This window comes from Dendropsophus ebraccatus, chromosome 11 (assembly GCF_027789765.1).
Source record: "Dendropsophus ebraccatus isolate aDenEbr1 chromosome 11, aDenEbr1.pat, whole genome shotgun sequence".
NCBI classification, from domain to species: Eukaryota; Metazoa; Chordata; class Amphibia; order Anura; family Hylidae; genus Dendropsophus; species Dendropsophus ebraccatus.
The window spans coordinates 80,372,289-80,400,090 of NC_091464.1; the positions used below are offsets into that span (position 1 = coordinate 80,372,289).

The window sequence follows — 27,802 nt, forward strand, 5'->3', positions numbered from 1 at the left end:
GCAGGTTTCTTTTGTTTCCACTTTGTCTTTTAGTTTGTTAATAACTTGTTGTGTCTGGTGTCTACATCTGATATACATGTGTGCTTCTCTACTCTCTCATTGCTGAACTCCAGAAGCTAGACTCTCTTCTTTGACACTTTTTCAGGTATAGTTAATCCACCCTAACCTCTTCTAAAACTACATATGCTACCTACCTACTAATTATACTACTAATTCCACCTGGATAGCAAGGAAAATACCAAATTATTCCTGTCTTAAACACAGGTTGAATCCAGTACACCTTTTTAACATCAACACCTCTCAAACATATTTTATACAAAAAAGAACCATATTGAGGCTAGTTTACATATTAAAAACAGATACTTTATTGTAAAATAGCAACATACAAAAATACTTGCAATAATAGAATCGACCAGCAGATGGCAGTATATAAACAAACGAGTAAATTGGTAAACACTCTTATTATTATAACATCTGGGGTGGTGTTAACTATATTCAAAACTCTTTATGTAAAGGATAGTATGTATAATATCGCCGTCGTCCACATTGGGACTAGTAATACCGGCTTACTAACCCCAAAATACATTAACATCAAGTAGTCCTAAACACTCACCCATCTCTTGTTTGTTGTGTATCTGCCACCAAACACCCCTCGGGTGTTTGGTGGCAGATACACAACAAACAAGAGATGGGTGAGTGTTTAGGACTACTTGATGTTAATGTATTTTGGGGTTAGTAAGCCGGTATTACTAGTCCCAATGTGGACGACGGCGATATTATACATACTATCCTTTACATAAAGAGTTTTGAATATAGTTAACACCACCCCAGATGTTATAATAATAAGAGTGTTTACCAATTTACTCGTTTGTTTATATACTGCCATCTGCTGGTCGATTCTATTATTGCAAGTATTTTTGTATGTTGCTATTTTACAATAAAGTATCTGTTTTTAATATGTAAACTAGCCTCAATATGGTTCTTTTTTGTATAAAACTACCTACTAAACCTTACTAACATATAACCACTTTGATTCCGGATCGATATTGAGAAAGAAACCCTCTCTTTTCTACTGAGCAGGAACGTCAGACTTATACTAAGCTGACTTTGCAGTAGAGCCATAAAGAGTAGATACTTCAGTTTTATCCACCAGTAGGCAGTGAATGAACTAATCACGACTCATTTTAAAGGTGTTTTTCCGGGATTTTAGATTCATTATTCACATATGTGTGTGTGATTGGCGTGGTCCGCAGTCCCGCCTCTGCAGTAGTCATTCAGCCCAGCCTCTGTAGTACTCATTCAGCCCCGCCTCTGCAGCTATCACTAAGCCCCGCCTCTGCAGCTATCACTAAGCCCCGCCTCTGCAGTACTCACTAAGCCTCGCCTCTGCAGTACTCACTCAGCCCCGCCTCTGCAGTGCTCACACAGCAATATTTTAGTTCCTGCTTTTCAGTCTGGTACTGTAACTTAGTAGGAAGACTAGACTACGATAATCCCATAAAACCCCTATAAATAAAAGGTATTTGCCAATTTGAAATTGTTTCTGTCATTGTACACTTCAAGGGTCTACTCACGCTCATGCTTCAGGTCTTTGCTGCCAATGTATTTTGGGATACTGTCAAAAAGTTATTCCTATGTATGCGGCAGTGTACCTGCAGCAAGGTCATAGACTTTTATAGTCCAGATGTAGTCTACTTGTAACTTGTGTGTGGTCTGTTTCACAACCATATACTGTGTTTTCAATTTCCATAGCAGACCATGCTTTTGTGTAACCCCCCCAAAAAGTTATATCAGTCTACAGCAGACCAAATATGCCATGGTAAGTTTTGGAATACCTGACAGCATCTACTATATACTGGCAGCAAAGACCTGTGATGTAAATGGGGCCTAACCAAGGAAATAAACTGATCTCAGGGTCCTCCAGAGAGAAGTTGTTGATGGCCACTAATCGTTTTGTGATGGAGTCCCTTATAAAGTACTGCCCCCGGTCCTCATACGGTAATCAAAAATGTGATTTCTGCACCAGACAAGCCCTTTTAATGTTGGCTATGGTTACATCTTATATCCCGCTATACCGCTTATCTCATATGCTTGTTTACCAGCAGAGCAGCTTTCTCCAGTTCTCACTGTTGCTCCCTCGTGAATATTTGCATGTTTCCACCAGCCAAGAGAACTTGGGAAAGTGAACTGACATCTGGTCTGAAATAGTATACCTGGTTTAGAAAAGCAGATGGTGTTCTACTATAACTAGCACTAAATAATATAACAAACCGCCATATGGAGGAAATTCTGAAGTTAACATTGAGAAGAAACACTAAAAACTGCAGTGTCCATTCTGGCCAATAATAGGGTATCCAAAAAGACCTTGGTGCTTCATGATGGCAAATGTGGAGGAGGACCACAGCTAACCTGTGTGTGGTCTGCTGTTTGTAGTGGACCTTCATTAGTTTCTATTTATTTGCTAGACATTAAAGGGGGTTATCCAGCTTTAGAAAAAACATGGCCACTTTCTTCCAGAAACAACATGACAGGTTCCAAGTGAATGGAGCTTAATTGCAAACCATACCTGATCTGGAGACAAGAGCGGTGCACCGCTCTTGTCTCCAGTTTGGGTGTTATTTTCCTCTTAGTTCCACTGAAGTGAACGGAGCTTAATTGCAAACCGCACCTGACCAGGAGACAAGAGTCGTGTTGTCTCTGGAAGCAAGAGGCCATGTTTTTGTAGCGCTGGATAACCCCTTTAAATTCTTGGACTGACCAAGTTATAATAAATCTGTCGGGTCACTAAAGCTACACCCCTCCTGGTAAGCTTCGCTCACTTTCTATAAGTGGTGTAGGTGGTGCAGAAATGCAAACGTCAAAAACAGATACCATGTGTGCGACTTTTCTAAATTCCCTCCATAAAGTATGAGTCAGGTGTATTAAAGGAGCACTCTTCCGCCTCTCCAACCTGTGTATGCAGATGCCTTCTGGTGTATATTTAAAGGGGAACTATAAGCAGGTTAGATGACACTAAGCTGCTAATATGTCCCTAATGCACAGGAGAAGCAGAGGAGGGAGGTTTGTCTCTCACCTTCATCCTCAGTGCTGTTAGTTGTGTGCTCCATGTCCGGTAAGACCTCTAGGAGCACTGGGGCACCTGTTTGGAGCACTTCTTCTCCCCCATAGCGCAGCTCCGGCATCTTTCTACCAGAGTGAGGTGGGGTGGGGGTACGGGTTCAATGCTCTTACCGGTCTTACCGAACTGTGGGGAACACAACTAACTGCGCCGAGGATGACGGTAAGACACATACCCTCCTCCTTGGCGTCTCCTGTGCAATAGGGACATAGCAGCTTAGGTTAGTCTATAACCTGCTTTAGTAGTTAATCTGCCCCTATGTGTCCACTTTATTCTCTGATCATCTTTTTTTGCTAGTTTGGTTAATGGAACAGCAGACTTGGGCCCTTGCTATGCTGTCCTTACATAAGACATCATAGTCAGTAGATCGATCCAATTTAAATAAACATTGATAACTAAAAAAATGTATAGAGAGAGAAGCAATAGCATTGTGTAACCATCTCTAATGCATTATGCTTGTCGCTGTGTACAGTCCTTCATTCATCTCGTCTTTAATGTAATGGGATCTACTAGCAGTAATCTATCTGTTTATCCTTTGCTAAGTATTTGGCTGTTTTTTGTTTTTATGTGTTTCTGTTACATTTTTATTTACATAATTACAGTTACATGGTGTAAGGATTGTAGGATGGGGAATGGGGTGTAAACTGAACTGAGATCCTGAGAGACATGTTCCTGGCTCTAAGGATGGTGATTAGCTACCTTTCAAGTTAAGTTAAATATTTTTGTAAATACAGTCATTTAGCAATCTTGCCTCCTTCTCCTGATATGCCGCTCTTTACCTTTCATTGTTGACTACTTATTGTCAGTGATGCCAACCACAACTCTTCTCTAAAAGTAGTGGTCTGCTTGGTGTGTGTGTGTGTATATATATTTGTGTGTATATATGTATATATATATATATATATATATATATATATATATATATATATATATATATATATATATTAGATGTAAAGAGATCACTGTGGCCAGACCACTGCTTTTAGAGCAGAGTGGTGTTTGATAACCTAGAGAATGTGCTCTAAACCATGGGTGGAAAAGAGTGGAAGGAGCAGAAGAGGGAGGCAAGTGTGCAAAATTTGTGTTAGCAAAAAATATTTAAAGTGTCACTGTCACCATAAAAAACTTTTGACATGTCATAGACACATGTCAAAAGTTTCGATCGGTCCGGGCCTGAGTGAGATCTTCTCTTGGCTCTGACTCATAGTCAATGTAAGTCTATGGAGTCTGACTGATATCACTGACACAGAATGGGGAGCAGATGCACTGCAGTGTGGCCCTCTCCCAGTTAGTTCTCCTGATTGGTATGGGTCTGAACACAACTATTAGCATGTCAAAAGTTTTCTATGATGACAGTGACACTAATTTAATGAATCCTACAAGTATGTATGTCAGTTGAGAGTACCCCTTTAACTTTTTTCAGTAGTCTCCTGCATAATCCCTCCCCACTTCCTGGCCCAAACGTTATGTTTATAGCAAGTTTCGAGGGGCACATCCTGAAGTTCAGCTGCCCAGTTGCAGCCCTAGGGCTTGTAAGTGGGTCTGTGTAAAAGTAGAGGAGAGAAACTTAGTAATGATAATCTCTTTACTGATTAGTTTTGTAAGTATTTTGTGACTGCTTTAATATTTAGGTGTAAAGCTTGGCACATATGTTTACATGTTCCCCTATGGATGTCCACCAAATAGTGTGAAGCTCCACTACATTGCAGCATCAGTGCCCCCTCCATACAAACATGTCTACAGCATCTCCGTACACAGGCATCTTCTTTGTAGTTCAGAATACACCTTTTTGGTAGTGCTTCCAATGTTACGCTTGTCATCATATATTTGTTGTACATTGTACTTAAAGGAGTATTCTGATAGTATCTAATGACATTCGGATTGCTCTTGTAAGCTTCTATAATTCCTATTGATCTCAGTTGGGAGGTTTATGTGAATAGGTAATCATCTCTCTATTGAAGTCAATGCCTATACTTGTCTTTCTGAATGATGGTAAGTTTCCCAGCTTCCATGGGAAACATTCCCCGGTATTCATCATCACCTCACTTCTCAATGTTTGTTCAGTAACGTCCACGCACACTGATCTTTTTAGATCCAACAAGTGTTGAGCAGGCTATTCTGTATGCATCAGCAGGTCTGCAATGTGTATAACTTAAATTGGTTGCCAGGATTACCTACGCTTTGTGGTTTCACCTCCAGCATAAGTTATATTTTTGCTTTTGCAAAGTTCATTGTAATTAAGAGCCTTAGCTTAAGAAGAATGGTGAAGAAGTCATAAAACTAGAATTAGCTAAGCTCTATTGAAGTGAAGGGAATTAGCTGCAGTTCCAGGCATACTGTAAGGCCCCATGCACATGATTAGAGATGAGCGAAGCAGATTCGTTTTGCTTTGTATCCCTCTTATCCTTCAGGCTTCCGGCTCCGTGCAGAGGGAGGATACTGCTCAGGGACTGCCTGGAAAAAATGGATACAGCCATGGCTGTCAGCTCCGTGCAGAGGGATGTGGTAAAAACATATGTTCAGCAAGTAGATGCAATGCTCTGTAGGGATGATAGTCTGCAGCAGCAGAGCCCATTCTGTCTCCCTCTGAGTTGCTGCTTTCTCATAACTTTCTTAAGGCTACCCTAAGTCTAGACGTAACGCCAAGAACATCAGTTTCTTATCCAGTATATGTGACAAAAGGTGAAGTACTAGAGAAAGGCTATGTAACTGCTGCTAGAGAAGGCCTGTGTTTTAAAATTGTTTCTTTTTCCTTATCTATTCTTATAACAATGTGCTTACACTTAATTAAACTGAACCTTTTCAACTTGAACACAGAGTTGTCTCGTGTGTCCTTTCTGATCTTCGGCAGACTGCAGCTGCCCTAAACTTCCAAGTATTCCTATGTCAGGTGTTTATACCTGAACTTATCAGGGAGGATACTGTCTGGGGACCACCTGAAAAACATGGATACAGCTATGTATCCATATTTTCCAGGCAGTATGCTTCCTCTGCATGGACCCGGCAGCTATGGCTGTATCCATATTTTCCAGGCTGCCCCCGGGGCGGTATCCTCCCTCTGCACAGAGCCAGCAACCATGGCTGTATCCATATTTCCCAGGCGGTATCCTCCCTCTGAAAAGAGCCAGCAACCATGGCTGTATCCATATTTTCCAGGCAGCCCCCGGGCAGTATCCTCCCTTTGCACAGAGCGGCCAGCCTGAAGGATAAGAGCGCAGATCGATTCACTTTCGAATACAGATACGCCCTTTAAGACTTGCACATTAGCTAGTTGTTGGTAAATGCCACAGACCTGGAAATACTTGGTATGTCTTATATAGAATGTTTAAATTGTTTTAATTTCTTGCTTTCACACCTTTTTGTTCACCCTACGGTTTTATATTTGTAGAGCCAAAATGAAGACTGGGGAGGTTACTCAGACGATATGTTGTGATAGTGACCATCATCATTGAAGGCTTTGCCTTCCAGAAACTCCCTGTATGTCTGGTAACTACGCACATATGTGTTCTGATGCACGTGTAACACTGGGTGCTGTGAAGGGACTGATGCATGAGATACTTACCCTATTCATGTGTAAAGAGGCAATGGGTATTGTGCTCAGGGCCGGTACTTGTTAGCATGGCTGTGTTTGATGAGTGGGTTCTTAACATCAATTGATTCCTGTCCACACATTGATTCATACTGGTGGGATATGCACATTATTCATCCTCTGTTCCACCTGAAAGTCAGTATACTCAAATGCTGTCATCCATGGATAAGCTTTCTGGGTAGCTATAAATAAAGCTGCTCTCAATGCACTTCGCATGGTCTGGAGCTTGGATCATAGAGCTTTGCACCAAGGCTTGGTTGAATCTGTCATACAGGTGAGGAGAACCTGTTGCACTTGTTCTGAAATTAAACTCTTGGGGTTTTTGCTTTTGCAGCAATGTTTCACGTTCAATCCTACCATTGCTTTTATGATCAATGTGTGGACAAGGTCATCAGGGTTATTTTTTTTATTCTCCTTTTAATGTGTGTGCTGTAGTTGTGCAGATGTGGTCTAACACAAAACCATGTAACCTTGTATATGGAGGATCCCTTGTAAGTTTATGTCTCCAGAGCAGATTTATCTATAGGAAATATACATGGCAGAAATCCGAGATATGCCTCTGTGCGTGCTCCCGATTGAGATTCCGCCCGTCCCACAGGCTCCATTTTTTGCAGCTCCTCTCCGGGTGCCTGGAAAAGCTGGATCCAGTCCTGATAAAAGTTCTCCCGCTTTTCCAGAGCAGCACAGAGTTAAAAGGAATCCAAAAGGATGCTGGTTGACCTCAGGGAGATCAACCAAAACACTGCAGAGACACCATCACGTGTCTTGACGTCAGTGAACTAGCCAGACATTCCTCCGGGAAGGAACAACCAAGACAAGGAATGTCTCCAATCAAGGAAACCACCCTGTTTCGGGGTATTTGCCCCCCATTAGTGTTGAGTATTATTCTGGCTAGTGGGAGCAATGTCTAGTAAGTGCACACAAAAGGACGCTGGGTGACCTCAGGGAGATCAACCAAAACACCGCTCAGGGAGATCAACCAAAACACCGCTCAGGGAGATCAACCAAAACACCGCAGAGACACCATCAAGTGTCTCGACGTCAGTGTATTCCAGAACATTGCCCCCTGGGAAATCAAATGGGCAAAAGAACACTGCAGAGACACCACTAGGCATTGCTCCCACTAGCCAGAATCCTACTGAACACTGATGAGGGGCAAATACCCTGAAACAGCTGTCTGTGGATGGATACATTGCTTGGGTGGTTTCCTTGATTGGAGACATTCCTTGGCTTGGTTGTTCCTTCAAAGAAAGCCGACTGCTGAGCGTAACAAAGAGATTTGCCATGTTAAGGCTATGTTCACACTGCGTATGATTGCGGACGCATTTCGTACGCCGCCGTACATGTGCGGCTGAAACTACGGGCGTGGGAAAAAAGACATGTGGCCGGATGCATACGAACCGCGAACATACGCCCGTAGTACAGTTATGCTCTCCTAGCTTGTTTCGAAGCAATCTGAGGCAGGTCATTTACTCGGAAATCTTTGCCCAGCCCCGTAAACCACACAGAACCTTTTGGATCGAAAAATCAAGTTCAATTTGGCTGAAATAAGTACTTCGTACGGGACCGCATGGAAATCCACGGCCGTGAGTTTCAACATTTCCGTCCTCAAACAATGGTCTTGTTCATTTTTCACGGCGCCATGTACGATCCGGCCGTAAGCTCATACGTAGTGTGTATTGTGCGGGCGTATATCGTATACTCTCAAGCGAACACATCAACCTCAAAACTACGTGCGTATATTCGCGGTTCACACTACGGTCGGAATCATACGCAGTGTGAACATAGCCTAATGCTGTAAATTCGCTCGTCTTTAGAATCAAACACAGAGCTCTTGGGTTTGTATAGCTTTGTTGAACCTGAACATTTTGACAGGTTAGCTGGACTATAAAGGTATCGTATATTATGAAACTGATTACCACAAACACTTTTGGGCTTAAAAACATGAAGTATAGGTTTCTTCTAACTCTTTATCTCCAGCAAGTTCTTCGCTTGAGTCTTAGGATAAGTAATTTAGGCCATAAGCCAGCAATATGTTGGTTGGGATTTTAATTGAGATTCAAGAGACTCCTCTGTAGCGGAGTTGTCACATTTACAGTCTGCTGAGTTATAGTCTATCTGGAGCCCAGGCCGTTACCTCGTTTGTATTAGGCTGACATACATCACAGATACAGCCACATTTATTCCAGGCTGTTTCGAGCTTGTTAGTCTTCATCAGCGCAGAATATGGAAACCACATAAATTTTGGGTATATAGGGACATCGATATTGATTGCAACACCCCAAAGATTTAGTAATACCAAGCTGAAAAAGAAATGGGTAGGCCAGCTCACCGCCCTGCTCACATTAACCCCTGATGTTCCTGAACCATCCTGACTCAGCAGCTGTCACCTCTGAGAAAAAGGAAACTTCCAGCATGAGTTTTTCCTTTATATATCCATTCTAGTTGCTACCCGTTATTCTGCACCAGGCTTTGATGCTGATTAAACAAAGGACGACTAAAGGACGAACTTTGCTTCATCTGCTTTGATCCTGGAAGTTTCCTTTTCCGCAAAGCAGCTAGTAGTATTCATAATGGCTACTGCTTGGCTCCCGGGATTCGTCTCTCTTCGCCTGCTTTATTACATTGAGGATAGAAAAGGCACATAAGGCTCTTAAGTTGATTGGACGGTAAATTAAATAGTACTTGTCTTATTACTATATGCATAGCATCGTCCTTTAACCCCTTAAAGGAAACCAGGCTCCAGGATGGACAGTATAAAACCAATTACAGCGCACGATGGATATTTTAATAAAGTTTCCTTTCCTACCACACTGGAGGGGGGGGGGGGAGGGAGGTGATAGACAGGTATTTTCCTACGCTCCCAGGATCCCCTACTGAATGATCCCACCTCAAAGATGGACTTGTTTCGGCAGTGACAGTCAGCTCAGCCAATCACTGGCTGTCTTGCTGTCCCGTCTTAGTCAGTGGTTGGCTGAGCGAGCTGTCACTGCTGAGATGAGTCTGTCACAAAAGTGGAGGAGGAATCATACAGCGGGGAGTGGGGAGAGGTAAGCATCACTTCTTTTCTTCTGTTATTTTCTGTATACTTACAACAATCTAAATATAGTTTTGTCGAACCGGAGGACCCCTTTAAGGACCACATCAATTTTGTCATCTTTCCCTGACTGTGAATCAAATCTGCTGACTCTTTTACATTCACAGTCTATGAAGCAACAGTCGGATCCTTAGTTTTCCGGGAAGTAGAGTGCACTGCCACTCTCGCCTCTCGGCTGTATCTCAGGATCAATACATGTTTGGTCATAGGTCAAAGGTTATTTTCAATGAGAGTAATGCATACCTTTTTAGAAGGATCTTTTATAAATCTTTCTTTGTATTTAATATGATACAGCACTTTGGCCATGGACCCCTCTTTTCTCTCCTGAAGGACTTTTAAGCCGATTTATGACTACTTTAAAGTTGACCTTTTTGATCTGGTCACACACCAGCGTACATGATGGTATAGGAATGGGGAGTAAATAACATAAACGGGTATTCAGTTGCTTCATTGACAAGGGGACTCTTCAAAAGCTGTAGAACAGAAAGAACAATGTTTTCCATCAAAGGCCTATAGGCAAAGTGTTTTTTGTACTTTTTGTGTAATAAGTACAAAGTAAGAATAAAAAAATGCTTCCAAAAGTGTTGGTAGCCTTTTTCACCCATTGTCACTTTGATAACTTTTTATCTCGCAGTTCATCTAGCTATACTAGGGATGTAGCTATACTAGGGATGTTTCTGATGGTAGTTGTACTTTTCATTTTCACTGGAACCATTTTGGGCTACATAGGATTTATTGATTATTTATTAGCTTTTTGTAGAGAGGATTTTTTTATGCAGTTTAATAGTGGGCACCATGTTGTAAATTATGTGTTACTTTTATTCTATGGGTTGGTACAATTAAGGTGATGCTAAATAAAGTATACAGTGGTGCCTTAGATTACGAGCATAATTTGTTCCAGGACCGTGCTTGTAATCCAAATCCACAAATCCAAAAATGATTTTTTTTTATTCTGAATAACATGTAGAAGAAATGAAACAAACTATGAGAAACAGCAGAATATGTGATATTATAAATTACTGTACAGTATAGCAATCAGCATGTGGAGTATAATGTATAGCAACTGCACAAACCTTAAAAAACAGCAGCAGTTTGTAGATACAGAATGGAGATGCAGATACCCACAATGCAGTAGCGTAGTACAACAGGCTAGAATAGAGAAACAGGGCTGCTGTCAGAGGTCTGTGTGGTCACATGACAGCAATGGGGAAGGGGGGGGGGGGTGTTCAGCATGGACCAATCAGGAAGTGAAAATCACAGAGCTGTGAAGGAGGACAGTGACAACTTTATATGCAGCAGTTTGAATGGCTGAGTGTAAGTGCAGGCACATTATTGCAGCAGTGTGTATAGCTGAGTGTAAATGGAGGCACATTATAGCAGCAGTGTGTATAGCTGAGTGTAAGTGCAGGCACATTATAGCAGCAGTGTGTATAGCTGAGTGTAAATGCAGGCACATTATAGCAGCAGTGTGTATAGCTGAGTGTAAGTGCAGGCACATTATAGCAGCAGTGTGTATAGCTGAGTGTAAATGCAGGCACATTATAGAGGATGGGAAACACAAGAAATGACAGAGACTGTAGGGACCATGAAGGAATGAGCAGGGCAGATGTGGGCACATACATGCAGCACTCTCTGTCCAGGGAGAAAGGGGTTACAGCTATAAAGAGATTATCTCCACGTCTTGTCCCCTGCTGAAACCCCAGCCTGAAGTGGATCAGCTATGATTTGGAAGGTGAGGGAGACTTCATGTGTCAGAGTACAGAGCTGTAGACCACACTACGAAGAGCATGCCCCTCCCCCACTCCCCTGTAGCCCAGTGGGATATTTTAATTAATGTTCTCTAAACTTTTTGAAAGGAGGGAGCCATTCCATCATTGTTTGTTTTTGTTTTGTTTTTTTTGCTCTTATTTGCCTTTATGGGTTGCTAATTTGTGAAGGAAAAAGCTCCTTCCCGCTGTCTTACTACCTAGATACCATGGTCATTACTGACTGCAGCATCAAAGGAGTTTAACAGCCACAAGTTTTCTTAGATCCAGGCCTTTGGTCGTCACTTGGCTCCTGCTGAGGATCGCATTGGCTCAGCCCTTATTACTGTTCTATTATCATTTCATATCTGTACATCATAGAGCCTTTATGTAAGGCAGTTACCCAGCTGGTTAGAATGGGCACTGTGTATTGCTTAAAGAGACTCTGTCAGTAGGATTAGGCTGTCCTATCTCAGGGTAACATAAATTAGTGATAGAGAAGCTGAACAGAATGATGTATCACTTACATTGTTTTGTGCAGCTGATCCAGAGATATCCTCCTGAATAACATGGATAATAAGTAGTCCTCTCCAGTATGTGCATGAGCCCAGTAGTCCTGGATATTCATGAGAAGCAGAAAACTCCGCCCACCAGCTGCTGATTGGCAGTTATCTATCCATGCTGTGTATAGGCAGCCAACTGTCAATCAGTGGCTATAGGAGAGGGGTGTGGCACAAATCTCATTCTCCTACATATTAGGAGAACGGCTGAACAAGTTGATGTAAGTAATACACCGATCTGTTCAGCATTTCTGTCACTAGTTTATGCTGCCCTCATTTAAGGCACCATATACCTAGTGACAGATTCCCTTTAATGTCTCCTGCAGGAAATTACACTTATTGTCAGGTTTCGGCACAGATTACAGTCACAGATTGGAGGCGTATTGGGATTAGCATATTGTTAAGGGAACTTTCTAATAAAAAGGGATTGCCCAATATAAAAAGCTTTTGTAAAAGCCAATGCAGCTGTAGTGACACACCAGCTAGGTATTGGCTTGCGTCTGTGATGGATTTCGCATAAACATTATTTCCTTTGCGTCTTTTAATACTTTTTATTATACATTTCCCTAAATTGATGCAATTATTTTCACATAGAACAGCAGTAAAATAGCTTCTTATGAAGCAGAGAATTGTGTGGCAAACCCAAGCCTATTAGAAGGTAACCTTGGAGAAACCTCCATGAAGATGGATGGGTGATGTTCCTTAGCGAGAGCCTTGTCTGTGAGCCCGGCTCCTTTCTACCTAAATTAATGATGCCTCCTGTGTTACATTATGCAGCGGGTAAACTGCCCATTATCATGGCCTCGCATCATTTTCCAGAAGCAGGAGCTTTGGAAAAACTATCATTATTATGGTAATGGAATGAGCAGCGCTATCCTGTCATCGTGGATCCGAGGAGTGCAGATGTACACAGTATCACTTAGGCATAAGTGATGGGATCTGTGCCGTATTTTTCATCGCCATATGTTGACAGTTACTTTAGTTACTTTACAGTATAAATGGCCTATAGTGGGAAATCGGAATAAATATCATATATCAAAGAATTTGTGCTTCCAAGCCCAATGGCAGGACCTATTGATTTGTGCTATTTCCTCCATTACACTGACCTTTAGGAAAGGTCATGTTTGTGCTTTTATATGGTATTACAGACTATGATGTGTTGTAGGAAATAGAACCAACTCATTTCAAAGTCTTCTTTCAATACTTAGGATCCTTTAAGATTTTTAACGATTAAAGCGACTCTGTACCCACAATCTGACCCCCCCCAAACCACTTGTACCTTCGGATAGCTGCTTTTAATCCAAGATCTGTCCTGGGGTCTGTTCGGCAGGTGATGCAGTTATTGTCCTAAAATTAAATTTGAAGCCCCGTGCCAAACGGGAGTATCTGTGCTCTAACTTTGCACCACCCCTCCGTCCCTCCTCCACACCCTCTTCATTATTAGGAATGCCACTGGAACATTTTCTCCATGCTGAACATTGCACAGGTCCTTAACGATCCAGCCCATGTGCCGGGCTGCCACAGGTGGGGGGGGGGGAAGGACAGAGAGGTTGTGCAAAGTTAGGGCACAGATACTCCCTGTTTTGCCGCCTCCCCCTCTGTACCTTTTCATTTGCAGAAATCTTTGACATGTCATAGAGACACTCCACCACCTCAGTTCACATTATGCAGTTTAAATCTGAGTCTAAGTTTGAGTCTAAAAGCCCTATTCCACGGAACGATTTCGGCCGTATTCGGCCGATAATCGTCCCGTGTACTAGGAGGCGACGATCATTGAAGTTATTTGTCTTTCAACATGTTGAAAAACAAACAACTTATATAGCAGCGATCTGCTGCTGCCACTCCGCGGAATAGGAGCAGCGACAGCAGACCGCCGCTATATCCTATGGGCTTCCCGGACGATCAGCGATCACCCGGGCAGCCTCCCCGGCCCTCCCTGGATTCACCCGCTCGCTGCTTCCACGTGGAGTATCGATAGCAGTGAGCGGGGAATGAGTCGGGCCGTAGAATACGGCCTTAGGGTAGCTTCACACATACCGTATTGCTGTGTTTTTAACGGTGCGTATTTAACGCGATATTACATGCGAGTTTTGATTTTCACATGAAAATCATGTGAAAATCAAAACGCGCATGTAAAAAACGCAGCGTTAAAAACGCAGCGATACGGTACGTGTAAAGGCCTTAAGTGTTCAGTCCCATACTGATTGGAAAACGAGCCGGGAGAGGACCTCGCTGCAGCATGTCCACACCCCTCTCTCTATAAAAGAGAAAAAAAGTCAGGCTCTTTTTTTTAACACTGAGAAGGGAGCATTCACGCTGCAGCACGTCTTCTCCCGGCTCATTCTCCCAATCGGTACAGGTCTGAACACTCAGAACCGGACCGATCAAAATTTTGACATGTCTCTATGACATGTCCAAAGTTTTTACAATCGACAGGTACACTTTATTGTTACCTGGTGTGGCACTGTAGGGAAATTGGGCACTTATTGCCATATTTCTCCACACTTTACTGATCTAAAACAATGTGTGAACAGGTGAAAAAAAATGGTAATTTCTTTTTGCAAAAGCAGCTCATAAATAATGAGCATTTTCATTATTTGCAGCGTTGTAATCAATTATGGCCGTTAATCTATATGGTGTGTGCACTGCTCGACAATTTCCCATTGACTTTAATGGAGTGCTTTATTATATTGAAAGTTTTTACCTCTAAATTATGGCAGTATTTTGCTTTCAATTAACTTTGTGTAAATGTAGCCTAAATGTATTTGTACCCCTATAACTTTTTAAAAAAAAAAAAGATCTATTGGTCCTGCAAAAAGTATAGTAGTTATGACTAGAGATGAGCGAACCGGGTTCGGGTTCGAGTCAATCCGAACCCGAACGTTCGGTATTTGATTAGCGGGGGCTGCTGAACTTGGATAAAGCCCTAAGGTTTGCTTGTAAAACATGGATACAGCCAATGACTATATCCATGATTTCCACATAGCCTTAGGGTTTTATCCAAGTTCAGCAGCCCCAGCTAATCAAATGCCGAAAGTTCGGGTTCGGATGGACTCGAGCATGCTGGAGGTTCGCTCATCTCTATGCCTCTTTGACTGTGAGTTACAAATGTGCCAAAATTCTCATACATTGGAGGGGGTTAAACAGTCTTAGTCAGTGTGATAAATCTGGCACGATTTGAGACTGTCTAGTCTAAGGGCCCTATTTGCTCCGTGTAATAGACAGCGATCAGCCGATGATAGCGATCATTGGCTGATTGTTGTTCTGGGTTTGGACCTAAAATAGTTAGGCGCAGACCACGCATTGCTACATGTAATAACGATGTGCGGCCAACACCTGACACCTTATCTCTCCCCTTTCCCAGTCTTCTCTCCTGTGCTCCGCAGCCTCCTGGTCTCGGCGGCAGCAGTGTCTGAGCTGACAGGCCGCTCCGCCAATCACAGGCCAGGACGGGAAGCTGCGAAGCACAGGAGAGACGACCGGGAGCGGGGATAGATAAGGTGTCAGGTGTTTGGGCAAGGGCTGCATGGACATCGCTAACGATGGCCGTGTGGCTGTGTCAGTACACTAGCGCCAACTTTCAAACAGTAATCATAATTAGTTATGATGCTGGCATCTCCGGGGTCCATTACTGGTAATAGATTGGATTAGGGATGGTCCGAACCTGCCGAGGTTCAGGTTCGTACGAACCCGGACTCTCGGCAATGATTCCCGCTGTCTTAAACCTCCATGCAGAGGGTGGATACAGCGGGAGTACCGCCTGGAAAACCGGGATACAGCCACAGCCATAGGCTGTATACCAGTTTTCCAGGCGGTCTTTCCGCTGTATCCACCCTCTGCACGGAGGTTTAAGACAGCGGAAATCATTGCCGAGAGTCCGGGTTCTTACGAACCCAAACCTCGGCAAGTTCGGACCATCCCTAGATTGGATACAGATGTGTTGCAATGTAGATCATGTCTTTCTTTAGTGTCACAACTCTGGTATAAGGTATACAGCTACTGGACTATCGTAGCATGGGCACTGTGCTTTTAGCCTATGTATATACCATTCATTCCGTCAAACCTGCTTTGGAAAGGGAGCGTTTATTCTAATAACCTTTGATAATCACCCCTGTTAACATCAATCAGTAGAATGAACTTAACCCTCTCTGGCTGGTTCAGCAGCCGTCAATGATTCACGGCACCCGATGATTCCTTCCCCGCACAGTCTGTAGCTGTGTATCATTCACCCTCTGGCTGATGTTACATTTGAACCCGCATTTCTTTTGTAGCCCCGACACGAGTACTTTAATGTACCAGTGTATTAAATGGCTGCGCTCTTCATGCAGAGTATCTGACGACTTTCATTCGGATTCATCTCGCCCTTGAAAAGGTGAAAACATCCATCTTGCTGAGAGCAGTATTTCTCATTTTTATATGTTTTTTGCTCATTCATTTCATGTGTAATTGAATTGACTTCATGTATTGCATTGCCAGTTATTGTAACCTTGTCTTACCAGTTGCTTATTTTCTTATATGCCTCTTGTTTACTTATGTTAATTTATACATTAAAGCAGTTAGTTAATTTAGCTGTGTAATTAGGGCTCATGCTTCACTTTTCTTTACTTCACTTTTCTTTTGCACATTTTATTACGGTTAGAACTTTACTTCTGATGATGTATGTGGCTCAGTATATAAATTCTGAACCATGCTGTGGACTCCATATAAAAGAAAAGCCATGATCGTGACTACATATATCACTTACTGTGTGTTCACCACAGGGGAAATCTCTCTCCATAGCACAGCATTTAATGAAACAAAGAAATAATATCATCTATTTTTTAAATGGAAAGCATAGAAGATTATTGCACAACATCATACCCTTCCCCCCCCCCCCCCCCCCCCGAAAATAAGACATCCTCTGAAAATAAGCCTTGGTAGAGGTTTTGCTGAATTCCTTAATATAAGGCCTCCCCCGAAAGTACGACCTAGCAAAGTTTTTGTTTGGAAGCATGCCCGCCGAACAGAACACCAGGGCGTGCAGTTGGGATTGTTTTTAGCCTGGTGCCTCTGTCCCCTACCTTCACCGTCCATTACAAAGCAGCTGCATGCAGGACATTAAGACTATCACCTGCCACCAACCCTGATGTTCCCTTCCTTGGCTATCACTTGTAAATGTGCAGGCAAGACATCAAGAGGCCCATTACCTGCCGCCATCCCCGTTGACCCCTATCTCCGGATGTAGAGCTGCACACAGTCTGCCATTATCCTGTCGCCTGCTGCCATACCATACACTCCCCTCTGTGCTGAGCTACCCCCGGTGGCAGGAAGCTGCCATACCATATGCTGTCCCTGCTGTGCTGTACGAGTATGCTGTGTTGAGCTCCCCCTGGTGGCCGAAAGCCGCCATACCAATACACTCCCTGCTGTACATGTCACATGTGAATCCTTCTTCATCGAAAATTAAGACATCCCGTGAAAATAAGACCTATCGCATCTTTGAGAGCAAAAATTAATATAGGACATTTGTCTTATTTTTGGGGAAACACTGTAGATGTGTTTGTCATATAATGGCGGTTGATACATTAGAACTTGTGCAAAATTATAATACATATATGTGCACAAGACCTAAATGTCATTTAAATGGATTTATGGTTACTTCAATATCTAATGCTTGAGGTTTAAACATAAAAGAAAAAAAAATCCCGCCTCTGACCCCACACCTTTCTGAAGATTCCCATCCCTGTCACTTGATGCTTCCTGTTTTTCATCCCAATACATGAAGTGCCAATACATTATCCTGTCGCCTGCTGCCATACCATACACTCCCCTCTGTGCTGTGATGAGCTACCCCCGGTGGCAGGAAGCTGCCATACCATATGCTGTCTCTGCTGTGCTGTACGAGTATGCTGTGTTGAGCTCCCCCTGGTGGCCGAAAGCCGCCATACCAATACACTCCCACTAAATGTCATTTAAATGGATTTATGGTTACTTCAATATCTAATGCTTGAGGTTTAAACATAAAAGAAAAAAAAATCCCGCCTCTGACCCCACACCTTTCTGAAGATTCCCATCCCTGTCACTTGATGCTTCCTGTTTTTCATCCCAATACATGAAGTGCCCGCTCAGCCAATGGCGGCTGCCTACACCTTGAGCTCCGCCTATAAAGGTTTTTTCACTCTCACTCATTCATTTACTTTTCGCTCCCTAATGTATAGTAGGCTATATGGAAATTTCCAGTAGTATTGTACGTTAATAGTTATGTGCTGTCCTACTTATAACACAAGGAATAAAACTCCAATAATGTGAATATATTTTAAAGCCAGTATTGTTCAATCTCTCCTAATAAACAGTAAATGTGCATTGCTTGTCTATAATGTATGAATCAGATATATACTATACAATACACATCAGGCCACTAGAAATTTTAGTCTTGTTTTAGTGTCTTGAATAATCCCTATAGATAAACGTATTGGCACATACATCTAATCCAACCACACTGTCAGGACTGAGGATAGGTGCATGGGTTTACTGTGTCACTATAAGATTTAGCTCAGGGTTATAGTCTTAGGGACTTTACCTGCCTTCCCAAATCCCACAGAGTTGTCTTCAATACCGACCACTAACATCAGGTTATTCATAGAAACAATTCCCCTAAAAACAATAGGCCATCAATATTGGATCAGTGGGGTCTGACACCTAACATCAACCAATCTTTTTACACACACAGATATCTGACAGATTTTTGAAGCCAAGAATGGATGTGAAAAGAGGAGAAATCTCAGTCTTTCCCTAATGACCTGTTCTCTTTTTATAGTCTGTTCCTGGCTTTGGCTGCAAAAATCTTTCAGATAAATCTGGGTGTGTAAAAGGACCCTAACATAGTGAACAGAGCTGGAATCGATCTATACAGTACATTGTGTAGTGGCCATGCTTGGTTATTGCAGCTAAGCTTCCATTTACAAGAGTCAAGCTGCAGTAGCACAAAGTGGCCACTACTCACAGAGCTGTCTTCCTCTGTATATGCAGGTGCCACAGACTAGGCAAACAGCTGATCAGTGGGGGTGTTCAGTGTTAGAATAGAACTGATTTTCAATCACTGAACTTTCTTCAACAAAATCTCTTGCAAGTAAGCCCACCCTTAGACCATATTCACAAATCCGTAATATACGGTCCACAAGCTCATTGTAAAAAACAGACTGAACTCTGTCTCTAACAGGACTCCCGCCATCATAATTCATTATAATTCAATGAACGCAGTACTAACACTGATCTGGAGCTAACTGTATCTTAATAATTATTATACAGGGAGTCCCATAGAGTTCAGTGAGTGATTTACAGCTAGCTTATAGACCATACATCACGAACATCTGAATTTGGCCTTACAGTAGTGAACTTTGCTGCTGAGCATTGTTTTATGACTGCAGTCCAGAAGGGAACATTTTTAGCTCTGTCCACATGTGATGCAGAATGCAGGAAGTGTCCTTTTTCTATAGGTTGGGATTGGATTTGATAGCACTGTAAGTTTACATGACATTCTGTCTTTGTCACCATTGCTTATCAACACCATGAAGGAATAAGTGAATGTGCTGCACTAGCTATGGATTAAAGGAGAAGTCCAATGTCTTTCCCCAAAGCGCCGGGACAAGGTGAGTAAACATAACAACATGCACCTACCTCCCCGGCTGCAGGGGTTGGGTCCTTTTTCCTCCACTCTGGTCTCCCGGCCGCTTCCTGGTCTGAGCAGAGACTGGGTCGTGACGTTCAGGCCCGCTCAGACTAAAAAGCGGCCGGGGAACCAGAGCGGAGGACAGGGGACCCTAGTGCTGGAGCCGTGGAGGTTGGTGCTTGTTGTTATGTTCAACCACCTCCTCCCCAGCTCTTTGAAAAAAAAAGGCCGACCTCGGACTTCTGCTTTAAAGGGAACCAATCAGCCCAATTGGGCTGATATGGTTCTCTGGAGAGCTGTATAAATCTCCTGCAGCAGCCGCGCCATGTACCAGCCGCGGCTACTACAGAAGCTTTATACTGGAGAAAAACTAATTTATTAATCCGGACGCGTGATAGGCAGAGGCAGTGAGGTAGTCATCTGGACGGCTCCCCGTCCGCCACTAATCACCCCTCTCTGCCTGTCTGCGCGCTGGAAGGGGATGATTGACAGGCAGAGAGCTCGGTTACTGGCCTCTCTGCCTGTCAATTATCCCGCCCAATTGGGCTGATTGGTTCCATTTAAAGGGGTTATCCAGCGCTACAAAAACATGGCCATTTTCTTCCAGAGACAGCCGCACTCTTGTCTCCAGCTTGGGCGGGGTTTTGCCGCTCAGTTCCATTGAAGTGAATGGAGCTTAATTGCAAACCGCACCTGAACTGGAGACAAGAGTCGTGTTGTCTCTGAAAGAAGGTGGCCATGTTTTTGTAGCACTGGATAACCCCTTTAAGCTCCTAGGCATCACTGATATTTCCTAATGAAATTGCAAAAGAGACAATAGCTTCAAACATCTGTCTCGCTTAACATGTAATATTGTCTACATTTTACATCATGTAAACCCTTCCAGTTGTTCTCATCCAGAACCACATTCTGATTTCCGTCACCTTCTGTAAGATCTGACATCATATTTCCCAGCATCCTACAGTGGGTTCATTGCCTGTACTGAATGTTTTCTGCTGATCTGCATTATAAAAGAAGCACTTTTGTATCGAATATATGTGATCAGCACAATACAAGTAAGTCTTTGTTGTCCCAGTTTAGTTTATATGCCAGGAATAGCTACCTCTGTATGCAGTAAAAAGCCTGTGTGATCATCAGTTAAACACGTCTATATAAAAAGCTCATGACATACATTAAAGAGATGCCATACAATGCCATTTTTCAGTCACAGATTATTGGGAATCCATTTAAAGCATACATATTAACAGGGTTACATGTATTGTATAAATGTAGCCTACTGCACTGCGCCATTCACCAAATTTACCATCCTAATAAAGCTTCAAATATTGCTGTCTTTTACTTTTTTTTTTTTAAGAAATCAATAGTACAAGCCATTTTGAGAAACTCTGTCATAGGTTTTATTAGGTAAAAAGGCCTCTTTCTATACTCAAGAAGCTGTTTTCCTAAACCTCCCCCCCCCCCACACTTCTTATCTGCTCATTATCAGGCAAAGCCGTCTTCTAGGGATGGTCCAAACCGAGTTGTACGAACCCTCGGCATCAGATTCCCGCTGTCTGCCCGCTCCGTGCAGCGGGCGGATCCAGCGGGAGGACCGCCTGGAAAACTGGGATATAGCCATAGGCTGTATCCCAGTTTTCCAGGCGTTCCTCCCGCTGTATCCGCCCGCTACACGAAGCGGGCAGACAGCGGGAATCTGATGCCGAGCGTTCGGCAGGTTCGGACCATCCCTACCGTCTTCATTACAGAGAAGCAAAGTGAAGACAGGTTTACTGAGTCCATTATAACCTATGGAGGGGGAGGGGCCAAGGGGGATGAGTGAGCGGGGAGAGAAGATAAACAGCCCTGCAGTTTGGAGACTGGGCAGATAAAATGCTGGATTCACAGGTCAGACTGCTCAGTGTTGGTCTGGGAACGTGGTGAGGTAAAATTGCAGGATGTAGTGTTTTGTGGGGCTGCCTTTTCTCCTCTCTGTGCTTACTACTCCCCCTCGGCCCTTCCCCCCTCCATAGAGCATAATGGATACAGAAATCATGCTTCTTCTGAAGAGCGGTGGGGGGTAAGAAAATAGCTTTTTGAGTACAGAAGGAAACTCTATTGCTTAATAAACCTATTACAGAGTTTCCTAAAACCACTTGTACTATTCATACTTATTGATTTCTGAAAAGTGACATTTACGCTTTAAAGAACACTTCTTTTTGGTTCCTGGCAGGCTATTGTAACCCTATAGACACGCTAGAGATGTAGTTTGGAGCTCTTCCGGCATATACACTAAACATAGATGAAAAACATGAGGTGAACACAGCCTAAGGCAAACAGCTTGGTTGCTATTGAATATAATATTTGTTCGTCTTTATAGCAAACACAGGTATAGAATTACTAAGATATATTTGTTCGTGAAGAATCTTTATTTTTATAATCTATAATTGATTTAGCCATACATTTAACACATTACTAATCCTTGAAGTGGCTATTACTGCTTCTCTGATTCAATAATTTTCTTATACGACTGCAAAGCTTCAGTTTCAGGAGCCATTACTACAAATGGCAGCCTCTCCTATCTCCTCCATGCTATAAGCTTGTGAGATGAATCCTGTCATTCCATTTATTAAAACCAGTAAATAGTTTCCCCCCTGGGTTTCAGGGTAATCTGTGCACTGACATTTCTATTGAGGGGTCATAAATTACCAAATTAGATCTCTCACAAGACATCTATCGTAGTTGAAGTCAGCTTGCCGAGAGGGGAATGTGTGTAGGAAAGCAGAAGTAACAGGAAACCAACAGAAAAACCTGGTCTGGCAGTACCACCACATATACAGCTCCTTGTTAGACAGATACTGCTTTCTCAGACACTAGATGCAGCAAATGTGGTGCTCGCTATAATGCAAAGAAGAGAAGTCCCACAATCAATCCAATAGGGTGAAAGGATATACGGCACTCACCACGAACTGTTGTGTGAAGTAACGTTTATTTGTATCTATATGCGGCCCTTTCTCTGGCTGTGTGCTGCAGAGGAAGTGCCACACGGTATGAAACAGTCTGTGGCTGTGACTATCTCTCTCTCCCTTCCCTACATTGTATGGACTAGATCTGAATATAAGTCCCAGGTGTAAAATTGAGCAAGAGACTTAGAACATCCACATCTGCGGTTTAAAGGGGAATTCATGCTGGTTGCCATAAAGCATGCCACTTAATGCAGTTAGTCAGTAAGAGTTGGAGTTTCATGCAGAAGTGCACTTAAATGAAAATTGTGCATAGAAATCAGCATTATAGGACTGAACATGTTTTCAATCTCCTCGTTCCAACCTTGCATTCCTACATCGCTACCTACCAGTCCAATGACCGTGACCCTTCCTACTACAGGACCAGCAACCTAATCTGTTCTAATGAAAGACAAAAGCCATAAAGCAGCTGTTTAAAAAGTGGTAACTCCTTTTGGAGGTCATATTAGCTTGATTAATAATCCCTGGGTATGTTTTAAAGGGAATGTGTCACCTTCATTTTTTTTTTTTTTTGCTGATTAGAGTCAGATACTGAAATGTTTTCTTTTATTCTAATCTGTTTCTATTGTCTGTAATTTTTTAATTTCACTTTTTGTACATTATTGTGGTGGCCTGGGCCGTTCTTAACAGCATTTAGTGATATGATTTACAGCGAGACTCATGGACATAGATGACAATAGACAGACTCTGTCCCCTTGAGATGAATGTGAAACATTACTGAGCGCGCTCTGTGACCTCTGAGGAGATCATTCCACAGGGAGCTGCTATTGTCTCCTCCATCTACTGGTGTCACATGACGCTGCAATGCTGTACAGATCACTTTACAGCAGCCTCCTCTTATCACCACAGACACAACAGGAAGTCTCAGCTTAGTTTAAGCCCCAATGGTGAGAATGAAAACTGCAAATTATCAGGATTATTTTATAATCTAGATAGAAACTTACAAAATTAGAAAAAAGTCACCAAAAATTCTTTAAAAATCTGTTTAATATAAAAACATTATACAGTAAGTCATTTTCTGATGACACATTCCCTTTAAGGCTCTTAAAGGGATTGAGCACCAACTTGCTGGGAGGCTACCTTCAATAGGTGAACAAGTTAGGCTGGATTCACACATCTGTAGTGCAGCCTATATACAAATGTGCATCTGTAGTGCTCTGTGCTTCACGGAGCACTACATTCCCACTTCATTAGCGTAGCGATCCGGATCGCGGCTTGTCAGGAGAGCTGACCGCTCCCGTTTTGAAAGTTGAAACTAATCCTCTTTTATCATCAATGGAGCAGTGGTGGTGTTAGTTGTGATAGGTAACAGTGATTAATGGTTGGGATTAATTACAGGCGATTTCTCCTTCTGAATTGTCATTAATAAGCCACCGTGTTGCTGCTCCCTGTATAAATCTCTAAATTAAATTGCAGTCTCTCCCTGCAGGCGTGGGCCCGTGGAAGAACTGTAAATGAAGCACAGGAGCCTCTGATTTTTGTGAAACAGACCATGTTATTGCTTTTTCCCTCTACACTGTTTTGCTTGTGTACTTGTAATTTTACACACCCAGGAGTCATTTATTTAAGTGAAAAGGGAGAACGGCTATGTGACGTTAACATGTAGGAAACGCTTCATGTTACTGAGCAGAGAGAGAGAGGCATATTATAGAACGGTGGATCTTTAAAGGGTTCCCTCTCAGAACACCTTCTTCCTTTGAAGGAATCCATCACCCCCAGAAGTGCACACTGAACCGACGGAGCCATAGATGATGGATGGTAATACAACTTTCCCTGTCATATTTGCTGAAGCTGTGCGCGTGTCTTCATTTGTGTGAAGAATACTGTGGGTTGTTTTTTTTGTTTTTTTAAAGGAATAAAGACGCACACAGCTTCGTCAGGTATGACATGATGACATGGAAAGTTTTATTACCGTCCATTGTTAGGGGCTGCCGGTTCGGTGTGCACATTTAGGGAGATGGATTCACTTTAAGCCAGTTTCAAATTAGAACTAGAGCCAACCACATGGCACAGATATCCTATCACAATGTGTAAGAATCCTGTATCTGTGCATGAAAAACCACACGCTTATGGTCTGAACATAGTCTTATAGTGACTACATTCAGGTTATTTGCTGAACATATTATTAGGGGGTTATTTGCCCCCTAAAACATGGTTTGCTGCTTAAGAGTTCAAGTAAAAACACAAATACATAAGAAAATGACCTGAATATAGTAAATAGGGCTATATTGGATATATCGGTATTGTGTGTTGACTGAATGCTGACAAATCAGTGCTTTGAAATTTATAATGTGAATGCATCCTTAGATTGTTAGGATGCCGTCATTGTTGTTGTGCCGTGATTGTTACGATACTGTGATTGTTACGATGCTGTGAATGTTACTATGCCGTGATTGTTATGATACTGTGATTACGATGCCGCGAGTGTTACGATGCTGTGATTGTTACGATGCTGCGATAGTTACGATGCCATGATTGTTACGAAGTCGTGTTAGTTACAATGCTACAATTGTTAGGATGCCGTGATAGTTACGATGCCTTGATAGTTACGATGCCGTGATAGTTACGATGCCGGGATAGTTACGATGCCGTGATAGTTACGATGCCGTGATAGTTACGATGCCGGGATAGTTACGATGCCGGGATAGTTACGATGCCGGGATAGTTACGATGCCGGGATAGTTACGATACCGGGATAGTTACAATGCTACGATTGTTACGATGCCGGGATAGTTATGAAGCCGTGTTAGTTACGAAGCCGTGTTAGTTACGAAGCCGTGTTAGTTACGATGCCGTGATAGTTACGATGCCGTGATAGTTACAGTACGATGCCGTGATAGTTACGATGCCGTGATAGTTACAGTACGATGCCGTGATAGTTACGATGCCTCGATAGTTTTTAGACATTACAGTTCCCGGGCTGATACGCTTGGTCATAAAAATGCACTTATGGATCGATACACAAACTGGCTTAGCAATACTTATTCCAAGACCTGTAGACAACTTTACCTTAGGGGCCATGTTACATATAAATGCTCTTGGAAGACATTTGAATAGTGATTGTCCTGAATCAGCCTTTGCAATTGTGTTTCATAGCCTTTTAGCTCTACTTCATCATATATACTAGAAACATTCCGTACAAATCGGTCCAGCTTTCTGCAGAATGTGCCCAATGCCATAAAATCTGCCAATAGTTCAGTAACCCATTTTGGGGGGTTTTGACCTTGGAAGAGACAAAAAACTATTAAAACAAAACTGCAAATATCATCTACTGCTGCTTTGTGCTCATATACCTCTACACCAGGACGGTGTAATCACATGACCCTTTCAATTAAGTCAAAGTATCCCTGGAGCTATGATCATACACTGTGCTGCATATTAAAGGCATAGCATGAGAACAATGAGAGTACCCCCTAGGGTATATGTACCTCAAATTAAAAACTAAAGCTCTAGATGATGGCTTATTTTGCCTCTATGAGGACATCTACTATGAAAGACGTGATGACTATGTCAGAGTAGTGCAGTGTTTCCTGACGTTTCCTGTTTGATTGTGTTCGCACACTGCAAAATAAAAGCAAAGTATGGAAATAATTAATGAGAAATTGGCTGGCAGTGCAGTAGTAGTCCAAGCGGGGGTCCAAGCTCCATACCCCCCACCGATCTCTGTACCCCCCCCCCCCCCAAGCACAATGCCCATGGCTCTATTCATTGCTATGGAGTCACCAGAAAGAGCCGAGTACAGCACTGTTCTGGCTTACTCAGCTCTGTCCAACAGCTCCATAGCAATCTATAGAGCCACGGGTCACCTGCCACACCTGATTCATAACAAAGAAGGCTATGTTCACACAACGTAAGGTTCATATTAATCACAGCCGTTGTTGCAGATTTGAAACAACTGCCGTGATTTATACAAACCTTTCATTGTGCTGCCCTCTATGGAATCCTGGACAGAATGTATATACATAGTAAACACTCCGGCTGGTATCCTTAGCGGTGCTGCAAGAAACTGACATGTCAGTTCACACAATGCAGCATGCGACTCTGGCCGCACACTCAATTGTGCGCAGTGGGGAATTCTGATGCGGGTGCGCACGGATGTGCTCGCATCAGAATTCAGCGGCGGTAAAGATACTGCAGTACCGGCTGGAATCATCTTTTCTGACACTGGCCGTTCCGTGACCCGGCCGGCTCACGGAACAGCCGGTGTCATACAGCGTGTAACTGTGGGAATGCCATGAATTTCTGCAGCATTTTGGCTCCTCTTGCATATACCCTTAGATTTCTCAAGTGTGTCATTACTTTATCATTTGCAGATCTCTAACATGCTCTTGATAAAAAAAAAAGAAATGCATTGTGGGAATTTATCAGTGCTTCTACAAAAAAACTGTGTAAAAAGTTGTCAATTTTTGGGTGAAGGTCTTCAAAGTTTTGTGCAAAACAGGGGAAAAGCCACAAACTTTTGAGAATATAAGCAATTGCTCAAAACTTTTCAACAATTTTACACCGAATTATACACTAAAAACATTGATATTCCCCCCATTGTTTTATGTTGCACAAATAATAGTGGAAAAAGATAGAAAATCTAACATTCAAAGGTAACAAACCAGAACAAAGACCAGGGGTGTAATATAAACCAGGTGAACTGCTTGTCCGGGAAATCCAGCCAAAGGCAATAGACTGCGGAGATTTCATTGTGCTTGGCTGCTCTCCCTAATGCTGAGAGCTGGGCAGTAAACTTGTATCCAAATCATTTCATTTGAACCTTTCTTTCTCACAAATGCCACATGTAGTTTTTGTTGGCGTGTCAAAGTGAACCTGTGTTCATATGCCCTTGTGTATTTGCTTTTCTTCTGCTGTGTGTTACTCGTTTCTCCTATTCTCATCGTTGTTGTTTCAACATGTTGAAAGACATTGATCAGCTCACATTGTGCATGTTAGCTGATTGTTGTCTTATATTACACTGAGTGATTATTGGCCATAACGGCCGGTATCAGCCGAATAGGGGTGATAATCGCTTTGTGTAATAAGGCTATTACAGTCATATGG

General features: G+C 42.6%; 1 protein-coding gene across 6 annotated transcripts in view; it reads left to right on the forward strand.

The window, feature by feature from the left end:
- AP1S2 (adaptor related protein complex 1 subunit sigma 2) overlaps positions 1–27,802 on the forward strand; it is an 83,572-nt gene that overhangs the window by 32,130 nt on the left and 23,640 nt on the right. For 2 of the 6 annotated variants that reach the window (XM_069944998.1, XM_069944999.1), the window contains exon 5: positions 5,530–5,822. The exons of 1 other annotated variant lie outside the window; for it this stretch is intronic. In XM_069944998.1, the coding sequence (XP_069801099.1) occupies positions 5,530–5,664 (135 nt within the window). In that variant the 3' untranslated portion in view covers positions 5,665–5,822. Of the gene's footprint in view, positions 1–5,529; positions 5,824–6,506; positions 6,591–16,380; positions 16,949–27,802 lie in introns of those variants that run through there. 3 more of the 6 variants (XM_069945000.1, XM_069945002.1, XM_069945003.1) reach the window with 3 other exon arrangements.